Source organism: Harpegnathos saltator, unplaced genomic scaffold (assembly GCF_003227715.2).
Source record: "Harpegnathos saltator strain DR-91 unplaced genomic scaffold, Hsal_v8.6 scaffold41, whole genome shotgun sequence".
NCBI classification, from domain to species: Eukaryota; Metazoa; Arthropoda; class Insecta; order Hymenoptera; family Formicidae; genus Harpegnathos; species Harpegnathos saltator.
This window is the reverse complement of record NW_020230217.1, coordinates 1,268,701-1,283,097: the sequence shown is the minus strand read 5'-3', so window position 1 is coordinate 1,283,097 and position 14,397 is coordinate 1,268,701. Positions and strand designations below refer to the sequence as shown.

Sequence of the window (14,397 nt, the reverse complement as noted above, 5' to 3'; positions counted from 1 at the left end):
CTTTATTATCGCGAGCGTATACACACATGTATCTACAAGAATATACACGTAGCTTCATTCACTTGTTATCTCCCCTGCTCGTGGTAATCCCGAAGGGATCTCGCGTGTGTAAGACGACTTCGACGTTTGATCGAGAGCGATTTGACATATATGTACAATTTTACTTATGGCACGGACGCGCGATAATCAAGACTCTCGATAACCTAAGCTCGAAAGAGAACTCGATAACCTAGTATATTCTTAAAGAAAAAAAAAAAAAAAAAAAGCGGATAAGACAAGAGGTTACACGCACATTTACATATTGCGTAACTGCATACGGAGGCCAAGCCGAGCTTGGAGACTTGGATCGCTTCTCGACGAAACGCGAAGAATGTCACTTATATCCGGCAACCTCGTTGCATCTTAATGTTATATTAAAACTTAAGTTAACTCTCTTAAGTGATAAAATTTATTGCAAATCTCTCTTTAGCAGTTGTACACTTCCACGTTTGAGATTCTCGAGCTCTTAAAAAATTAGATTTGCTTTGTCCCACTATGATCGTCGCTCGTAGATAACAAAAAAAAGACAACATGAACTCACTTTTGAATGATGAGCGCGACCGTTCAAGATCGCTCGTAAGCGGTCGCACAGATCGCAACTCTGCGACAACTGCGAGCTCTGAAAGCAGAAGTTTGGAGCGCGTGAACTCAACCGCGGTGAGTCTTAAAAGAATCACCCTGTCGCGTCGACTGATATCCGACGAATAAAATTCTCAAGTGCACAAAATTCAGGATAACTTCCGAAAGGCATCTTCGTACACAATAACAAAAAACAATAAAAATATTAGTCCTTTTAATATCAATCCAACCATCATCACGTCCGTAACGTACAATCGGCATCGGGTATCGTGTGCCGGGATTCGGCGATTAAAAATCACTCGCGAAACACTGTTCGCGAGGTCTTTGTTGCAGCAGGAGACGCCGGTCTGATGATGACTAAGTGTTGATGACCTCGTCATCAACCAGATCGTCCTCCACCTGACCGTAATCGTCGTACTGATCCTTCAGGTCGTCATCTTCCTCCTTTTTCAAGGGACAATTTAAGCATCTCGATTCGTTGATCCCATAGTTGATGCATGTGTCACCTATGCACTCGCAACAGCCGTCGTGGAACCACCTGTAGCTGGTGGCGCCCATGCTCTGGCAGGACGCACTGCACTTGTTCCAAGAGATGCATTGCGCCATGAAGGCGACTGTGCAGTTGACTGTCATCACGTTCGGCTTCAGCGCGTGCAACTCTCCGTCGAGGTTGGTCTCTGCGGCATTCAAAGTATGTCGTGTTATTGTGTCTCCCCGATCCTTTCTGCGGTGTCGAGCAACGTGTCGTTCACGACGTTCTCGACGAGCTCGCGAACGCTCATAGATAGAATAATTTTGTTATGCTCGTTAATTTGTTTCGTGGTCTCATCGTGGTCGATCATGCGTGGGAGACGGGACAAATGTCGATGTACGATGACTTGGACATTGAATAAATAAAGAAATAATTGATTTTATGTAATAACTTTTTGCGCTTATACTTTGCGCGTAATTTTCTACGTAGACGTTGCACTGACCCTCGATACTCACGCATATGATAAGTCATATCCTTGTCTTTCGAGTGAAACAGCGACAGGTCATAATCCACGGGAAAAGTAAAGGGGATCCATCGCTGGAGCGGATCCTCCTCGGTGGTGAGCGCCTGAAAGAGAGCTGGCACCGGCTCGTTGAAATCCTCCACATGCGACTTCTTGCTCAACGGGTTCTCGGTGACGTTTGGCTTCGGGCAGAGATCTGCGCGCACAATCCGACGCGTTAGCAATCATATACAGGATGCAACGATATTATCGTCGTTTCCTTCCTTATCGAGGAATGCAGGATGAAAACCGATTGAGTAGGCGGTTCAAGCCGGATTGACCTGCCTACTTTTTCGCGGAAAATACACGCTGCCGTATCATTGAGAGAGAAAATCAGTCCGATACGTACGTAGCGATTTTGCTCACGTCGCGTGTCGCGTTAAATTAAAAGCGATCTGAATCTCGTGGTGATTTTACTCAATTTTTTATTTCCTATCGCCTCTCTGTTCTCTCTCTCTCTCTCTCTCTCTCTCTCTCTCTCTCTCTCTAAAAGTAGGCAGAGATACATATAGTTCAATTATATTTCATCTCGATTTTTGCAATTATCGGACTATCAGAGTCCGACTTCTTGTATCTTACATTCTTGTTTCCATGATTTTCGGTGACATCTATTGTATTTACGCCTTGAAGAACGCCTTGATAATATAAATCTGATAAAGTTTTTGGATATATCGGATTAGATTCTATTCGATTATCTCTCGTACAGGAACGCAGTTCTTACCTACGCACGAACAGCATTCGTCGTATAGATAGCTGAGGCACGAGAAGCATTCCTTACAACAGGTACAGGTGTCCATGTCGCACTTGCAGCTTTGCGTGAGCATGCACTTGCTCACGACACTTGCGCAGACTGCCTCATTGCACGCTTCTGCCCGTTTTGTCACGGTAATCATAAGTATAATGCAGACAATAGTCACGGTGCTGATCAACGCGCTAAAGCCCATCTTGTTGCTGAAACAAAATCGGCTCGACTTACTCTTCTTATCCCTTGGCCCATTCAGCAAAAGTATTATTGCCGTCACAAGTGTCTCTCGTAACACATGATAGACCCTCCCGATATATCCACGGAACGTTGAAAATTAGTTTTTCCGTACGCATATGTACGTACGAGACTTTCTCTTTTTTATCTGTGTGTTATAAATCTCAAAGAGTGTAGAATTTTGTCTCATGGCAGTATTATAAACCGAGAATCGCACGACCGTCGTCCACGTGAATCTATATGATGATAATGAAATAACACGTATGATCTTTCCGCTTCTTTTTTCCTTGGCACGCATATGTAGAAGCCAACCACGTCGGCCACGATCATTGTTTACGCGCAGACACGAAACACTCTATAATTATAAGTGCGATTATAATGTCTCCCGGCTCGCGCCACTGCCGGGATGGTGTGTTACCGGGAGGCGAGGAGGGCGGCGATTATGCGGACGAGGCCCGATTAAGATTATTAAGAATATTCATGTACGTGAGTCAGGGTGTCATTAAGCGGGGAACGCGTGCTAAAAGAATGAAATTTCAGTCTCCTCTCCTCTAGCAACGCGACACGACTATAACCCGAGCAATCAGCGTAATGTTGCTCCTCTCTTCCAGGGATAACACCGAGGTCACCGTTTAAACTCGTTTAAGCCTTCGCGAATTCGGGGGCCTCTTTGTTGCCGTTGTCGCGTGGAAGTGATTTCGCTTCCTGCCTGACGGAATAATTGCGGAAATTCCGGAACTCGCGGCGGACCGCCGCGCCGCGGCGAGAATTAAAAATGTGCCTCGTTTAAAGTCGTAACTGCCGGAAGCGAACGGCCGGATGAAGCCACGTTCTTGCGAAGATTGCGACTCTTCGCAATCTTCGCGAGAATTCTTTGCAAGAGAATTTGATTCCACCGCTCGAAAGAGAGAAATTTTACAGTAAAATAAGAAGAAAAGTGGATGAATGGAATTCTCCAGTTTTCAAGAGATCGCGCTGAAGCGGAAGGAATTTCTCACGCGCGAACATTTGTCGAAAAATATGAATCTTCCTGTTCCCAGGAAAAATTGAAACGCTGTTTTACTTTTATCTTGATGCAGAAAAATTGGAGAATGTGAATTTTGTTCATTATCTGTGTTCATTATCACGACTAAAATACAAAGATCTATCGCGACGAAAGCGATTGTCATCTTCAGACATTTTCACGAGCGGACCAAGAGCGATCGTGCTCTTCGCTTTCGAGACGAGTTAGTAGGTAGGTGTAAGGTGCGTACACGCGCGTATTACATGCCCGGGAGCATTAAAAACTTGCCGACATACCGAGGAGGACAAGGAGAAAGACGACATTAATCGAATGCAAAATGATCGTTCGTACAATAATTGCACCTTTCAAACATGCCAATTAAGCTTCTATTTATATCGTGCATAATCGCGTCCTACGATATCTCGGGTGAATTATTATTGGAAGAGAATTCCATCGCAACGACCTGTTACACACGGTGATCGAGAAGGCACGACAGACTCGACACGATCGAATATCAAGCGTTGCTGTCGGTTGCGAGCTCCACATTCTCTCGTATATTTGTGTTCCGTTAGGAAAATAATATTGTCTGTAACGTGAGTTATACATAACAACAATTTATATCATATCTATATTTTCGTTTAAACGTTACTCTAGATGTCATATTCGGAATACGGAGTACCGTGTATCAGAGAAATCTCAAATATCTTATATAATATATCGGAGTTATATAATAAGCTCTTCAGAGATGTTTGACTTGCGTCATTAATCGATTTTTAGTCTCCAGGCAATCTAGTTTTTTTTTTTATCCAGTCTCCAGGCAGGCTAGTTTTGGTGTATTTTGAAATTATTTGAAATCGGTACAGATGTAGTATTTACTAATAACGTGAGAAAGAGAAGAGAGACAGTGAGAGAAAAAAAAGAAAGAAAGAAGCAGCGTATTCCGAACAATTTAATACCTCCTTATCTTATAGTCTCGAGTCTTTGACGTCGAATAGAAGAATATTCCGAAGATTCCGAAGACAGCGATAAACGATTCAGAAAATATTCACATAAACTCCTGCACTTTATGAACATGAGATTTACAAAGTTTATTCCTTTGGAGTTTCCGTATATCTATATGTACACTTCACACACATTGTCGGTTATATGCCATGCACGTCGTACACATGTATCCTGCTTTGGCTTTTCAAAACTTCCGAATATTCAGACGCAATGGAAACTTTGCAGATATCATTTATCATGTGTCACACACTGAATAAGCTGCACTTCCCTATATTCTGTCTAGTCGATCGCTTTCTTATTAACTTACAGCAGTTAGTAATTCACTTTTCCCAACGTTGCCAGATGACAGAATTGATGGAACAGTTGCTCGCGCTAGACTCACAAGGATTTTGAGGGACGACCTGTAGTCGTCAGTTTTAAAGGTAGGATCCCCACTCTAATTTGGAGAGGGTCCTAGGTCATTCGTAAATGAAGGTGCACCGACCACCACGAAACGCTCCTACGACGACTTTCAGGTAATTATCTGCTCTTCCCTTTCATATCTGTGTGTAAGCAGTTACACTTTAGCAGCTGAACTTTATTTGTGTTCTTCTTCCTCCTCTTTTCCTTTTCTAAATCCACGGTGGGAAACTCGTCGGCGGATAATCATCCACTAACGCAATAACGACTTTCGGTGGCGATTCAATCGGGCAAACGTCGGTAACGACGTTTCGTTCGAAGGACGTTTGCCGCTTCGAGGCATGGATCTCTCGATTCATGGCAGTGCGCGCGAGCGATGTCTTCGATCGGTAACGCGAGCCACTCGTTAATCCTGTTGTGTCCCCCCGTGATATATGTGAAAATGAAGACATGTGCGGAAGTTCTCCGCACTCTCGCCGCGTCGAATTCTAACGGATCGGATCTGACGGATTCTGACGGTCGTTAAACTCGAGTTTATGTGTCGAAGGGTACGAGCTTGCGAGGTCAGGAAAAGTTTCAGGTGCGATAGGGAAAGTTGATGCCGACGAGGATTGAGTTTTCGCACTAAGCCGCGCCAGAATTGGGAAGGGACTGGTCACGTCGCATACCATTGTCGGATCCGTTGCGATGTTTTGGTGCACCCTGCAAACTGTGTGCGGGTGCGGGTGCGGGTGCCGGGTTCGCCGCCGTCGTCGTCTACTTAGTGAGACTTGTCATGATACGATCTTCCGGCATAAGCCGCTACACGCATTCCGTCGTGGAAAATTTACGAGCGTCCATTAGCGCGTGATTATCGAGACAATACAGTACAGACAGACGATACAGAGAGAGCTGAGGAAAGCACCGCTGTGGATATGCCGTCGGCCTAGAAGACGAACGTCGCGCGCGGATCCAGCATCGTCGCGCTCGGGTCCCGGGTCCCCGGACCCGGACCCGGACCCGGACGGTGCGCGGCGCGAGCCGTCGCGGCGGTCGTCTCCTCGCGATTCCGCGCGAATACGCTCGGGACACCGCGTACGTGGAGACGGGCGATCGAGCGCGGTTTTAATAAAAATTCCAGCTCGAGCGAAATGTGGATGTTTGTCATCCAGGGACAGGCGGCCGTGCTGCTGCTGCTACTCGCAGCCTCGCCTCTCGTTCTGTGGCCTCAGGCGATGGAATAACTTCAATAACAAACGCCAATCGCCTTCGTAGAAGGCGGCAGCCTGCTGTCTACCTACGTCCGCTCTCTGGTGTACGTTGCGCGCGTTCGCGTCACAGAGGAAGGAAGACTTTCCAATCATTTTCTATCAGCGCCGGTGCCTCCTTCGTCCCACCTTTCTTCCTCACACGTTCCTCCTCACGCAGGTAAGCGTAATTCGTGGATGCGCGCGTGTGGATCCGCCCGCGCTCGCGAAATCGACGCGAAATGGATCCGCGGCCAGAAGCGAGCGAACAGACCCGCGAAGAATGGTTAGGTTAGGTTAGGAAAAATTCGCTGTCTTCTTGCAATTTTGGAAAGTTGTACGAAAGACCTCTCTCTCTCTCTCTCTCTCTCTGTATAATTTTCGCTCAAGCAACTCGTCTCTTCAATTCGACGATCCACGTTGCGATATTTGGGATTGCGTCCCGTCCCACTCAAGTGGAAAATTCGATTAGCCGAATAGATCACTCCGGCGCAAATCACTCGGGAAAGCTGCTGAAAGGATCGCTCAAGCTGCCGTCTCGGTGGTAGCAGAATTTCGCGAAAAGGTCAACCTTTCGCGCTATTCTGTGATGCAACGGTTCGCGGATCGACGAAGGGCAGGATCGATCGTTTTCCGTCGATTCTCGATCCTTGGATCGGCCGCTGAGCGTATACACGCGACATCTTGGTCGATAGTTGTTTCTTCGGGAAATTGCATCAGGACTAATCGAGAAGCGACGTTGACTCCGCGTCGAATTAACGCGCGGACGCGCGACGCTGCTGCGACTCGATGAAGGCTGGTCACATCGTGACCTCCTTCGTGCGTAAATATCCGCGTTATCGAAGCATCGCGCTGTCAATTGGCATCGCGCCGTTATTGCGCTATCACTCCGGTCATTTACGGTCTGCCGTCTGCGGTATTATTATTTTCGGTTATTGCAGGAATTACCGTCGCGCGAGCACACGCTCGCGGCACGCTCGCTCGAAATCGAGTCCTCGGCGTTCGCCATCGAACAGGCCGCGCCTGCTCGACGCGCATTTAGCGCTTCAACGCGACTACGCGTCGCGATAACATTGAATAACATCTTGATGATGGACGAAGAAAAGGTCGGATTCACAGACGGCGCTCACGTTTGACGCGAAGCATCAATTAACGGGGACGTCGATTAGCGGTGTGATCTTAGATAGCGTTCGTTCTTAGATATCGCGGCGGATGAAACTGCAGATGTCTGCAGAGAGGATCTCGAAGAGGTCGACGGAGGAGTCGTTGAAACAAACTGGCACGTAATTCTTGACGAAATGTACTCACTTTACTCGCATCTATCGGTACTTTCCCCGTGTGATTTAATGGCCGTGTTTATGTCATTTCTTTCAACGTATTCTCTCTTATCGCGCACTTACCGCTAACTGCGGTTACCGATTATCGCTCCTCGTTTGATGCCTGTTTACATCGAAGGAAATTCTCACGTCAATAATTCCGTGTAAATAGAAGAAGCCGGAATCGAAAACGTGATCGCATCCAGCGCTAATTGGTCTACAAAATAGGGCTACGGTCCTGGATTTACAACTTCCCCCCGTGAATCTAAGACGTGTCACGGCCGATTGACTTGACCGTGTCGAACCGTGTCTTGTGTACAAAGTCGACTTTTCCGAACGCTTAATCCTCGCAGACGTTTCGACGTTGCGTTCGGCTGTTAATTGAGTTAGCGTTCGATGGGACGGCCTTTATACCCGGAAAGGTCGATTTACGCGTGCCGCGACACGCACTGTTGATCGTCGCGCTCGCTCTCTCGCTCTCTCGCTCGCTCGCTCGCGCGCGCGCGCGATCGACGACGAACCACAGCGGGCGGCATTTGCGCGCTCGCGGTTTGCTTTCCCGCGAACTGGCAAGTCGCGATGAAAAAGTGTGCATTGACCGCCGCGGAGAATATAGATCGCCATTGAGAATAATTGCGCACGAGGTTGCCCGCGCGCGATTGCGTTCTCGCTGAAGTACGACCGAGCGCGACTGCGATGATGAGCGCGGCTCTCAATTGACGCGGATCGATAAGCAATCGCGACGCGTTTCATAATAAAAACAAAAGTATCGTTATTAAGCTCCGATCTCGCTGAGATCCTGAGGTTTCGCGATCTTCCCGTCGCGATTCCCCGAAACCATCCCGTCGCGAAGAAATAGGTCGGTCGCGTCATGCTTTGTTCGCGCGCGGCGCTCTTCATCGAAAATAACTCTCTTCTTGTTAAAGAAATTTCGCCGAAACACTCCGGGGAAAAAAGGGTGGGAGAGGCAATGCGAAGAGACGAGCGGTTACTTCTGAAAATCTCTGCGTTTCACCACTCGTCGGAGCGAAATTCTCGCAGCGAACTCCGTTCGAACTTTCATCAGAGGGCACGCGTGAAAAAAATTTTTTTAAATATCTGTCGAGGGAACGAACCATCCACAGGATTCTCCGTAACTCTTTCGACGGACCAACGACTTCCAGCGATCGCGGCAATTACGGCTGAAATCGGCCTCTTTAATTGGAGCCGAGCTATTTTCCATGATCACAGAGACGACTGGCCGCCGCGATCCGGTGCGATCGCGATCGCGATCTCGTTGGATCTCTCTCGGGTGCTCACTCTCTCTCTCTCTCTCTCTCTCTCTCTCTCTCTCTCTCTCTCTCTCTCTCTTCCTCTTACTCTCTCCCTCCTCTGCTTTTTCTCGAGAAATCTATCTATCTATCTATCTATCCATCTATCTATCTACCTGCCTATCTATCTATCTATCTATCTATCTATCTAATCTATCTATCTATCTATTGATCCAACGGCGATAGTCAATCGATATTTACCTGGCACTCTCCGGCATCGTGTTCCAGTGGCGGGGCGGCGTGCGCGCCAGTTACCTACGCGTGAGAAACTATTTTAAGAGCGCGCAACCGGTTCGCGTTGCGACCGCCGCGGGACATGTTTCCTCGCCGAGGCGAAATCCTTCCTTCTATCCTCTAGGAAGCGCGCTCCCTCGCGATTTCAACCTGGCTGTCCGGCCCGTCCGAGGCTCGCACTCGCATTCGCGCGGGTGTCCTGGTTAACCGATTAATCGCTTCGATTAATCAGCCGTGGATCCCTCAGCGGACAATGCCCGGACCGACGGACTACGAAACTGTTCGCAAAACCCGCGGACACCTGCGCCCACTCGCACTCTGAAGTATCAGAGTCAGATCTGCGAAATTCGGCCGTCCGGGATCGCGGAATCTCCGTGAAACTCGGAATTGAATCCGGCGATCCTGCGCGTCGACTCTCACCTCACTCTCGCGGCTGAGACGATCGCCCGTCGATTGCACTGCGCGCGCGCTCGACGTTCGAACGGTCGTTTCGATCACTCGATAAACAAACGCTGTCTTTCTCCTCCTCCAGCTCGCGAGTACGCACTAGGAGTCTCGCGCGCGCGCGCGCGCGCGTGTTTACGACGCTGCGATCTCGCGCGGCAAGTGCAGCGGTGCACGGTGAGCCGTCGTCAAAACAAACTTGCGGGCTGACGCGGGCCTCTCCTCCATCCGCGAGGATCCTCTTCCTGCCCGGCGCGCGCGTCTCCCATCCGGGAAGGGTTGCACTGAAATTCCGCACGCGCACCGCACGCGCACTGTCACGCACCGTCTGGATGCACGCGCCGCGCGCGCGTTACGACACCGCGTTGCGACGCATCGCGACGCACTTGCGTCGTGGATCGCTCGCTCGCTCGCTCGCTCCTTCGTACGTTCGCGCTCTCCAGGTAGCCGTGCGAGAGAGGAGCACTCGATTCGAGCCGCTTTTTCGGAAATCGACGTCGATCTTTATCCGCTCCTCCGCGCCGCGAGGAAGAAAATTAGAGACGGAGAGACGGTTGAAAAGGGAGAGAAATAGAGGGGGAGGGAGAGGGAGAGAGAGAGAGAGAGACAGAGAGAGAGAGAGAGAGAGAAACAGACGGAACAGAGAGAGATTCGTCGGCGGGTGTGACGAATCGAAGAGCGGCTCTCATTGGACTGAATTAAGGAAGAGCGTGGACCGAGAGGACCGCAGAAGCGGAAGGAGGAGGAGGAGGAGGAGGTGAAGGTGGAGGAGGAAGAGGAGGAGGAAAAGGAGGTGGTGGCGACGGCGGCAACGGCAGCGTTCTCGCGGTGATGTTGGTGGTGGTGGTGGTGGTGGTGGTGGTTGTACCGTCGCGGATCTCTCGCGGTGGAGGTGGAGAAGAGGAGAGCGAGAGAGAAATCGAATGAGAGAACGGCTGAGATCAAACGAGAGAAGGATGGCGATGGGAGATAGGCAAGGGGAAGGGAGTAGCACAGAGAGAGAGAGAGAGAGAGAGAGAGAGAGAGAGAGAGAGAGAGAACGAGTCTGCTGACGGTCGGGTAGTCCGGACTACCGACTGCATAAGACTGGTTTTCAATTTTTTCTCGACTTTTTGTTTTACCTGTGCCTCGCACAGCCTCTCCACGTTTCTCTCTCTCTCTCTCTCTCTCTCTCTCTCCTTCACTCGCTCCCTGTTCCTCGACCCTCTCCTGCTCGTTCTCCTCCTCCTCCACCTCCTCTTTCTCCTCCTCGTTCTCCTCCTTCTTACCTTCCCTCTCGGAGAGCGTGCTGGACGAGTAACGGGTGAGCCGAGAGCTCCAGGCCGCTCGATCGTGCCGGTCGATCGGACCAACTCCGAAATCCTCGGAGACGTCTCTCTCTCTTCGTGGATGGTCCCGCATGATGAATCTTTCGGGGGCTCGGTGTGTCGAGGGCTTCAGTCCCTTGCACGTCCGAGAGCGAAGCTCGTGAGTAGCAGGTCAGTCTGCGAGTTCACGCGTATTCACCGTGTGTGCACTCTCGTTTCGATTAATAATTCTGAGACGAGCGGCACGAGAGGAATTTTCGATGAGATTGTCGATGACAAGAGGAGAGATTCTATCAATTGATTGGAAGAACAGATTGCGCTTTGTTGGTTGGGTTTGAAATCATTCTCAAAAGCGCGCGTGAGCTCACAGACCTGGCGATGCCGTTCTCGATCCACGCAACTGAATTCGCGATTGGCTCGAACGTTATCATTTTTTGCGAGGCTTTAGTCGAAACATATCTGCTTTTGAGTTAGACTTGAGTTAGGCGAATGAAAGCTTGAAGAATAGAAAAATTAGGGACACTCGGCGCGTTACACATATATCCGATTGGTATCGTATCTGTAATTACTTATTCAATGAGATGTTTTGATTAATCGGAAGTACAACAGTTTCGATTATGCGAACAACCCGCATTATACTCAATTAAAAGCCGATTACAACAACTCGCCAACAAGCAGGAAATTGAGAATGATTCTTAATGAATACCCATTTGCGAATATTATTCTCTGAGATTAATTGATTGATAATATCGCTGGAGGCATTATCGATTGATCAAAACCGCACAATGGACGTCTAATGTTTGCACGGTTGCACTAGAAATGTTAAAAGTCATGCGCAGAGTTTTTCAAGATGGAATTCGAATAGTGTGTTAGGCGATCAAACGTATACATGCCTTCAGCGTGTGAAAACAAATATAGCGGCTTTCTCGCCGACAAAATAAATCATGTATGCTAATGACGAGACCGACCGCGATAAGATTTATTTCCGGCGAGTTTTGCAATCGAAGCTCTCCGCGGAGAGATCGATGATTTTGAACTGTCTTTTGCGTCAGTTGGATATTCTGCGCATCTACGATGGATGTTGTCTTTCGCTTTATCAAGCATTAGCTAGAATTCGCAACGTACGGATCATCGAGATTGCGATGTTTTATTCTCCTCGCGTATTTACGATCAAATTCCTTCATCCGGATCACATTTATGTTTAGACTATTCCTCCGCGTTATCCGAGTCGAGCTTCTTGCCCTTGGATTTTCGCAAATTTTTATTACGACGACTTTCGGTATCAAATAACAAACGTCTCGATAAGAATTCGCATTCTATTCCGCGCGCGTCCCACATCACTTCGCGTTCCATCGAAACCTCTCTCGCGGACGCTTCCTCTTTTTTTTCGCGGATCGCATGTCGAACAAGTCCCGCGAATCGGGAACCAGGCGAGGCGGAAATACAGGGCAGTGGTCTTGAAAATTCCGTAGACTTCTTTAACGTTGGTATTCACGCTCGCGCGTCTCTCTCTCTCTCTCTCTCTCTCTCTCTCTCTCTCTCTCTCTCTCTCTCTCTCTCTCCATCTCTCTCTCTCTCTCTCTCTCTCTCTCCATGCCGCCGTCAGCAGTGGAATGCAGATGAGTGCAGGTTGCATTCGGAGTTACCAGCGACGCCTTAGGTTTTTACGTTGCGGCGGAGAAACACGTGAAGAATTTGAACACGCAGAAAAGAACTGCTCGCTCGCGGGATCGTTGCGCAAGAGCGGCCGAGGAAGTTCGCGAAGTTTGCGCGTGCACTCGCATTAAGTAAGTGCGCATTGCGAAACCCTTGAAAGCTCTCGATCGTCAACATCGCTTACGTGTGTAGATATCGTCGCGCTCGCGCGACGCTTGTTTTACCTGGAATACCTGATCGTTTCTCATCGTCGCCACCGCCGTCGCCGCCCCGCTGCCGCCGCCGCCGCCGCCGCCGTTGCCGCTGCCGCTGTCGATCATAACTCATCCCGTTTTCTAACCGAGGATGCGCGCGTTGGCAGACATAATTACATTTTTATTCCAAGGCTGCTTATACCAAGATAATTCATTATCGCCGTCCGCGTTGGGCAAACGCATCTCATTAGTACAATGTGCGCGCGAAGAAACTCAACGACGTTTTCGTGTCTCGAATCGAAATAATATCAGGCGCGTTCTTTCGAAATAAATAAACGATTAACGCAGGCCTTTGTCGCGATAACGTGGAACGTGCGATGCGCGGGCTAATCCGTGACCGGAGTCTTTACGAATGATCCGCGCAGAAAACAGCGCTCGGCACTGACGATGCGCGCACTCGCGCGCGTGTCAAGTGTTGAGCAAATAAATATTTTCATTCGGCCGCGTATCCGTTCGCGCTCGCGCGGTTTCTCGCGCGCGAGCTCGCGTTTCGCAACGCGTCGCAGCAACGCGAGAGAGAAAGAATTGCCCGCCTAACGACGCGGCGATTCTCCAATTATCGATACGCATTCCGAAACTATCGGTGGATATCTGGCTGACCTTTCGCGCGTCGTTGGCGCGCGGCTTTCCTCGCCGCTCGGGCTCGTCGCGACAAGCGGGAAATCGAACGCGACGTGTGACATTTGGAACGCGTCAACGTCGCGTTTCGCGACAACGCGTTTTACATTTTGCGGTCTACATCGGTCGATTGCCAAAAGAAACAAGAAATCTGATCGAATCGAACGGCGAGAGGGAGAAAGAGAGAGAGAGAGAGAGAGAGAGAGAGAGAGAGAGCGAGAGAGAGAGAGAGAGAGAGAGAGAGAGAGAGAGGACCGATAATCATTCTCTCTCTCGATACATTCCGAAACTCACCGATATCCGGCTGACCTTTCTCGCGTCGACGCGCCTCGCTCGGTATCCAGGTGTGAAATTATTCCACGCCGGCTGATAGATAGGATAGAAGGCGATTTCCACGGGGGGAAGAAACGGGCGCGGATCGCCGATTGCGTTATCGCAATATCGAAAGGGGAGCGATCGCACACGCGAAGGACTCACGATCAGACTCGTGAACCTCGATCTCGAATCAAGAGAGAGAGAGAGAGAGAGAGAGAGAGAGAGAGAGAGAGAGAGAGAGAGAGAGAGAGAGAGAGTCCAGGTTCTCATTCGGAAGGTATCGGTACCACGCTTGACGGTACTCGCGAGATGTATGAAACTTTCGTCTTATACGAGGTGTCTCGGAATTATCACGTTCTCGGTTATCGAAGGATAATGCGAGCGAGATTTGGGACTTGTCAATTCACAAATATCTTAACGGAAGAAGAACGGGGAATCAAGAACATACAATCTTGATAAGAGAGCACGGAGAAGAGAGGAGCCGCGTTCGCGTATCTCATTATTTGCCGTTTCCATTCTCTGTTCCCATTATAATAACGAAGAATTCGGCATTCTCAATGAGTCGTTTATCGCCCATTGATCTTTATCCGGATTACTCGGCGATAAAGCGGCCGAGAACATACGGTGACTGGCACAATTCTGCTCGGTGACACACCACGAGAACTCGAGTCTATCGGCACGT

General features: G+C 49.3%; 1 protein-coding gene across 4 annotated transcripts; it reads right to left on the bottom strand.

Annotated features, from left to right (window-relative positions):
- Window positions 1-9: 9 nt before the first annotated feature.
- On the bottom strand, window positions 10-10,264 carry LOC105186927 (twisted gastrulation protein homolog 1). 4 transcript variants are annotated; one of them, XM_011147454.2, is made up of 4 exons: window positions 9,089-10,264; window positions 2,374-2,603; window positions 1,606-1,809; window positions 10-1,295 (listed from the first exon to the last, which is right to left on the bottom strand). In XM_011147454.2, the coding sequence occupies exons 1-4, from the start codon at window positions 9,103-9,105 to the stop codon at window positions 976-978; spliced, it is 771 nt and encodes a 256-aa protein (XP_011145756.1). In that variant the 5' UTR covers window positions 9,106-10,264; the 3' UTR covers window positions 10-975. The 4 variants fall into 4 exon arrangements, with proteins under 4 accessions (XP_011145756.1, XP_019698647.1, XP_011145757.1 ...); XM_019843088.2 differs by lacking the exon at window positions 9,089-10,264 and adding an exon at window positions 8,693-8,814; XM_011147455.2 differs by lacking the exon at window positions 9,089-10,264 and adding an exon at window positions 7,570-7,939.
- Window positions 10,265-14,397: the final 4,133 nt, after the last annotated feature.

What these genes read in the sequence shown, in the direction of transcription:
- LOC105186927 (XM_019843088.2), bottom strand. Translation starts at nt 8,799, where the DNA reads ATGGAAAATAGCTCGGCTCCAATTAAAGAGGCCGATTTCAGCCGTAAT. An exon ending in TACGGAGAATCCTGTGGATG is followed by an intron (nt 2,604 to 8,692) that starts GTTCGTTCCCTC and finishes ATTTTGTTTCAG; the next exon opens with CAACAAGATGGGCTTTAGCG. An exon ending in CGAATGCTGTTCGTGCGTAG is followed by an intron (nt 1,810 to 2,373) that starts GTAAGAACTGCG and finishes TTGTGCGCGCAG; the next exon opens with ATCTCTGCCCGAAGCCAAAC.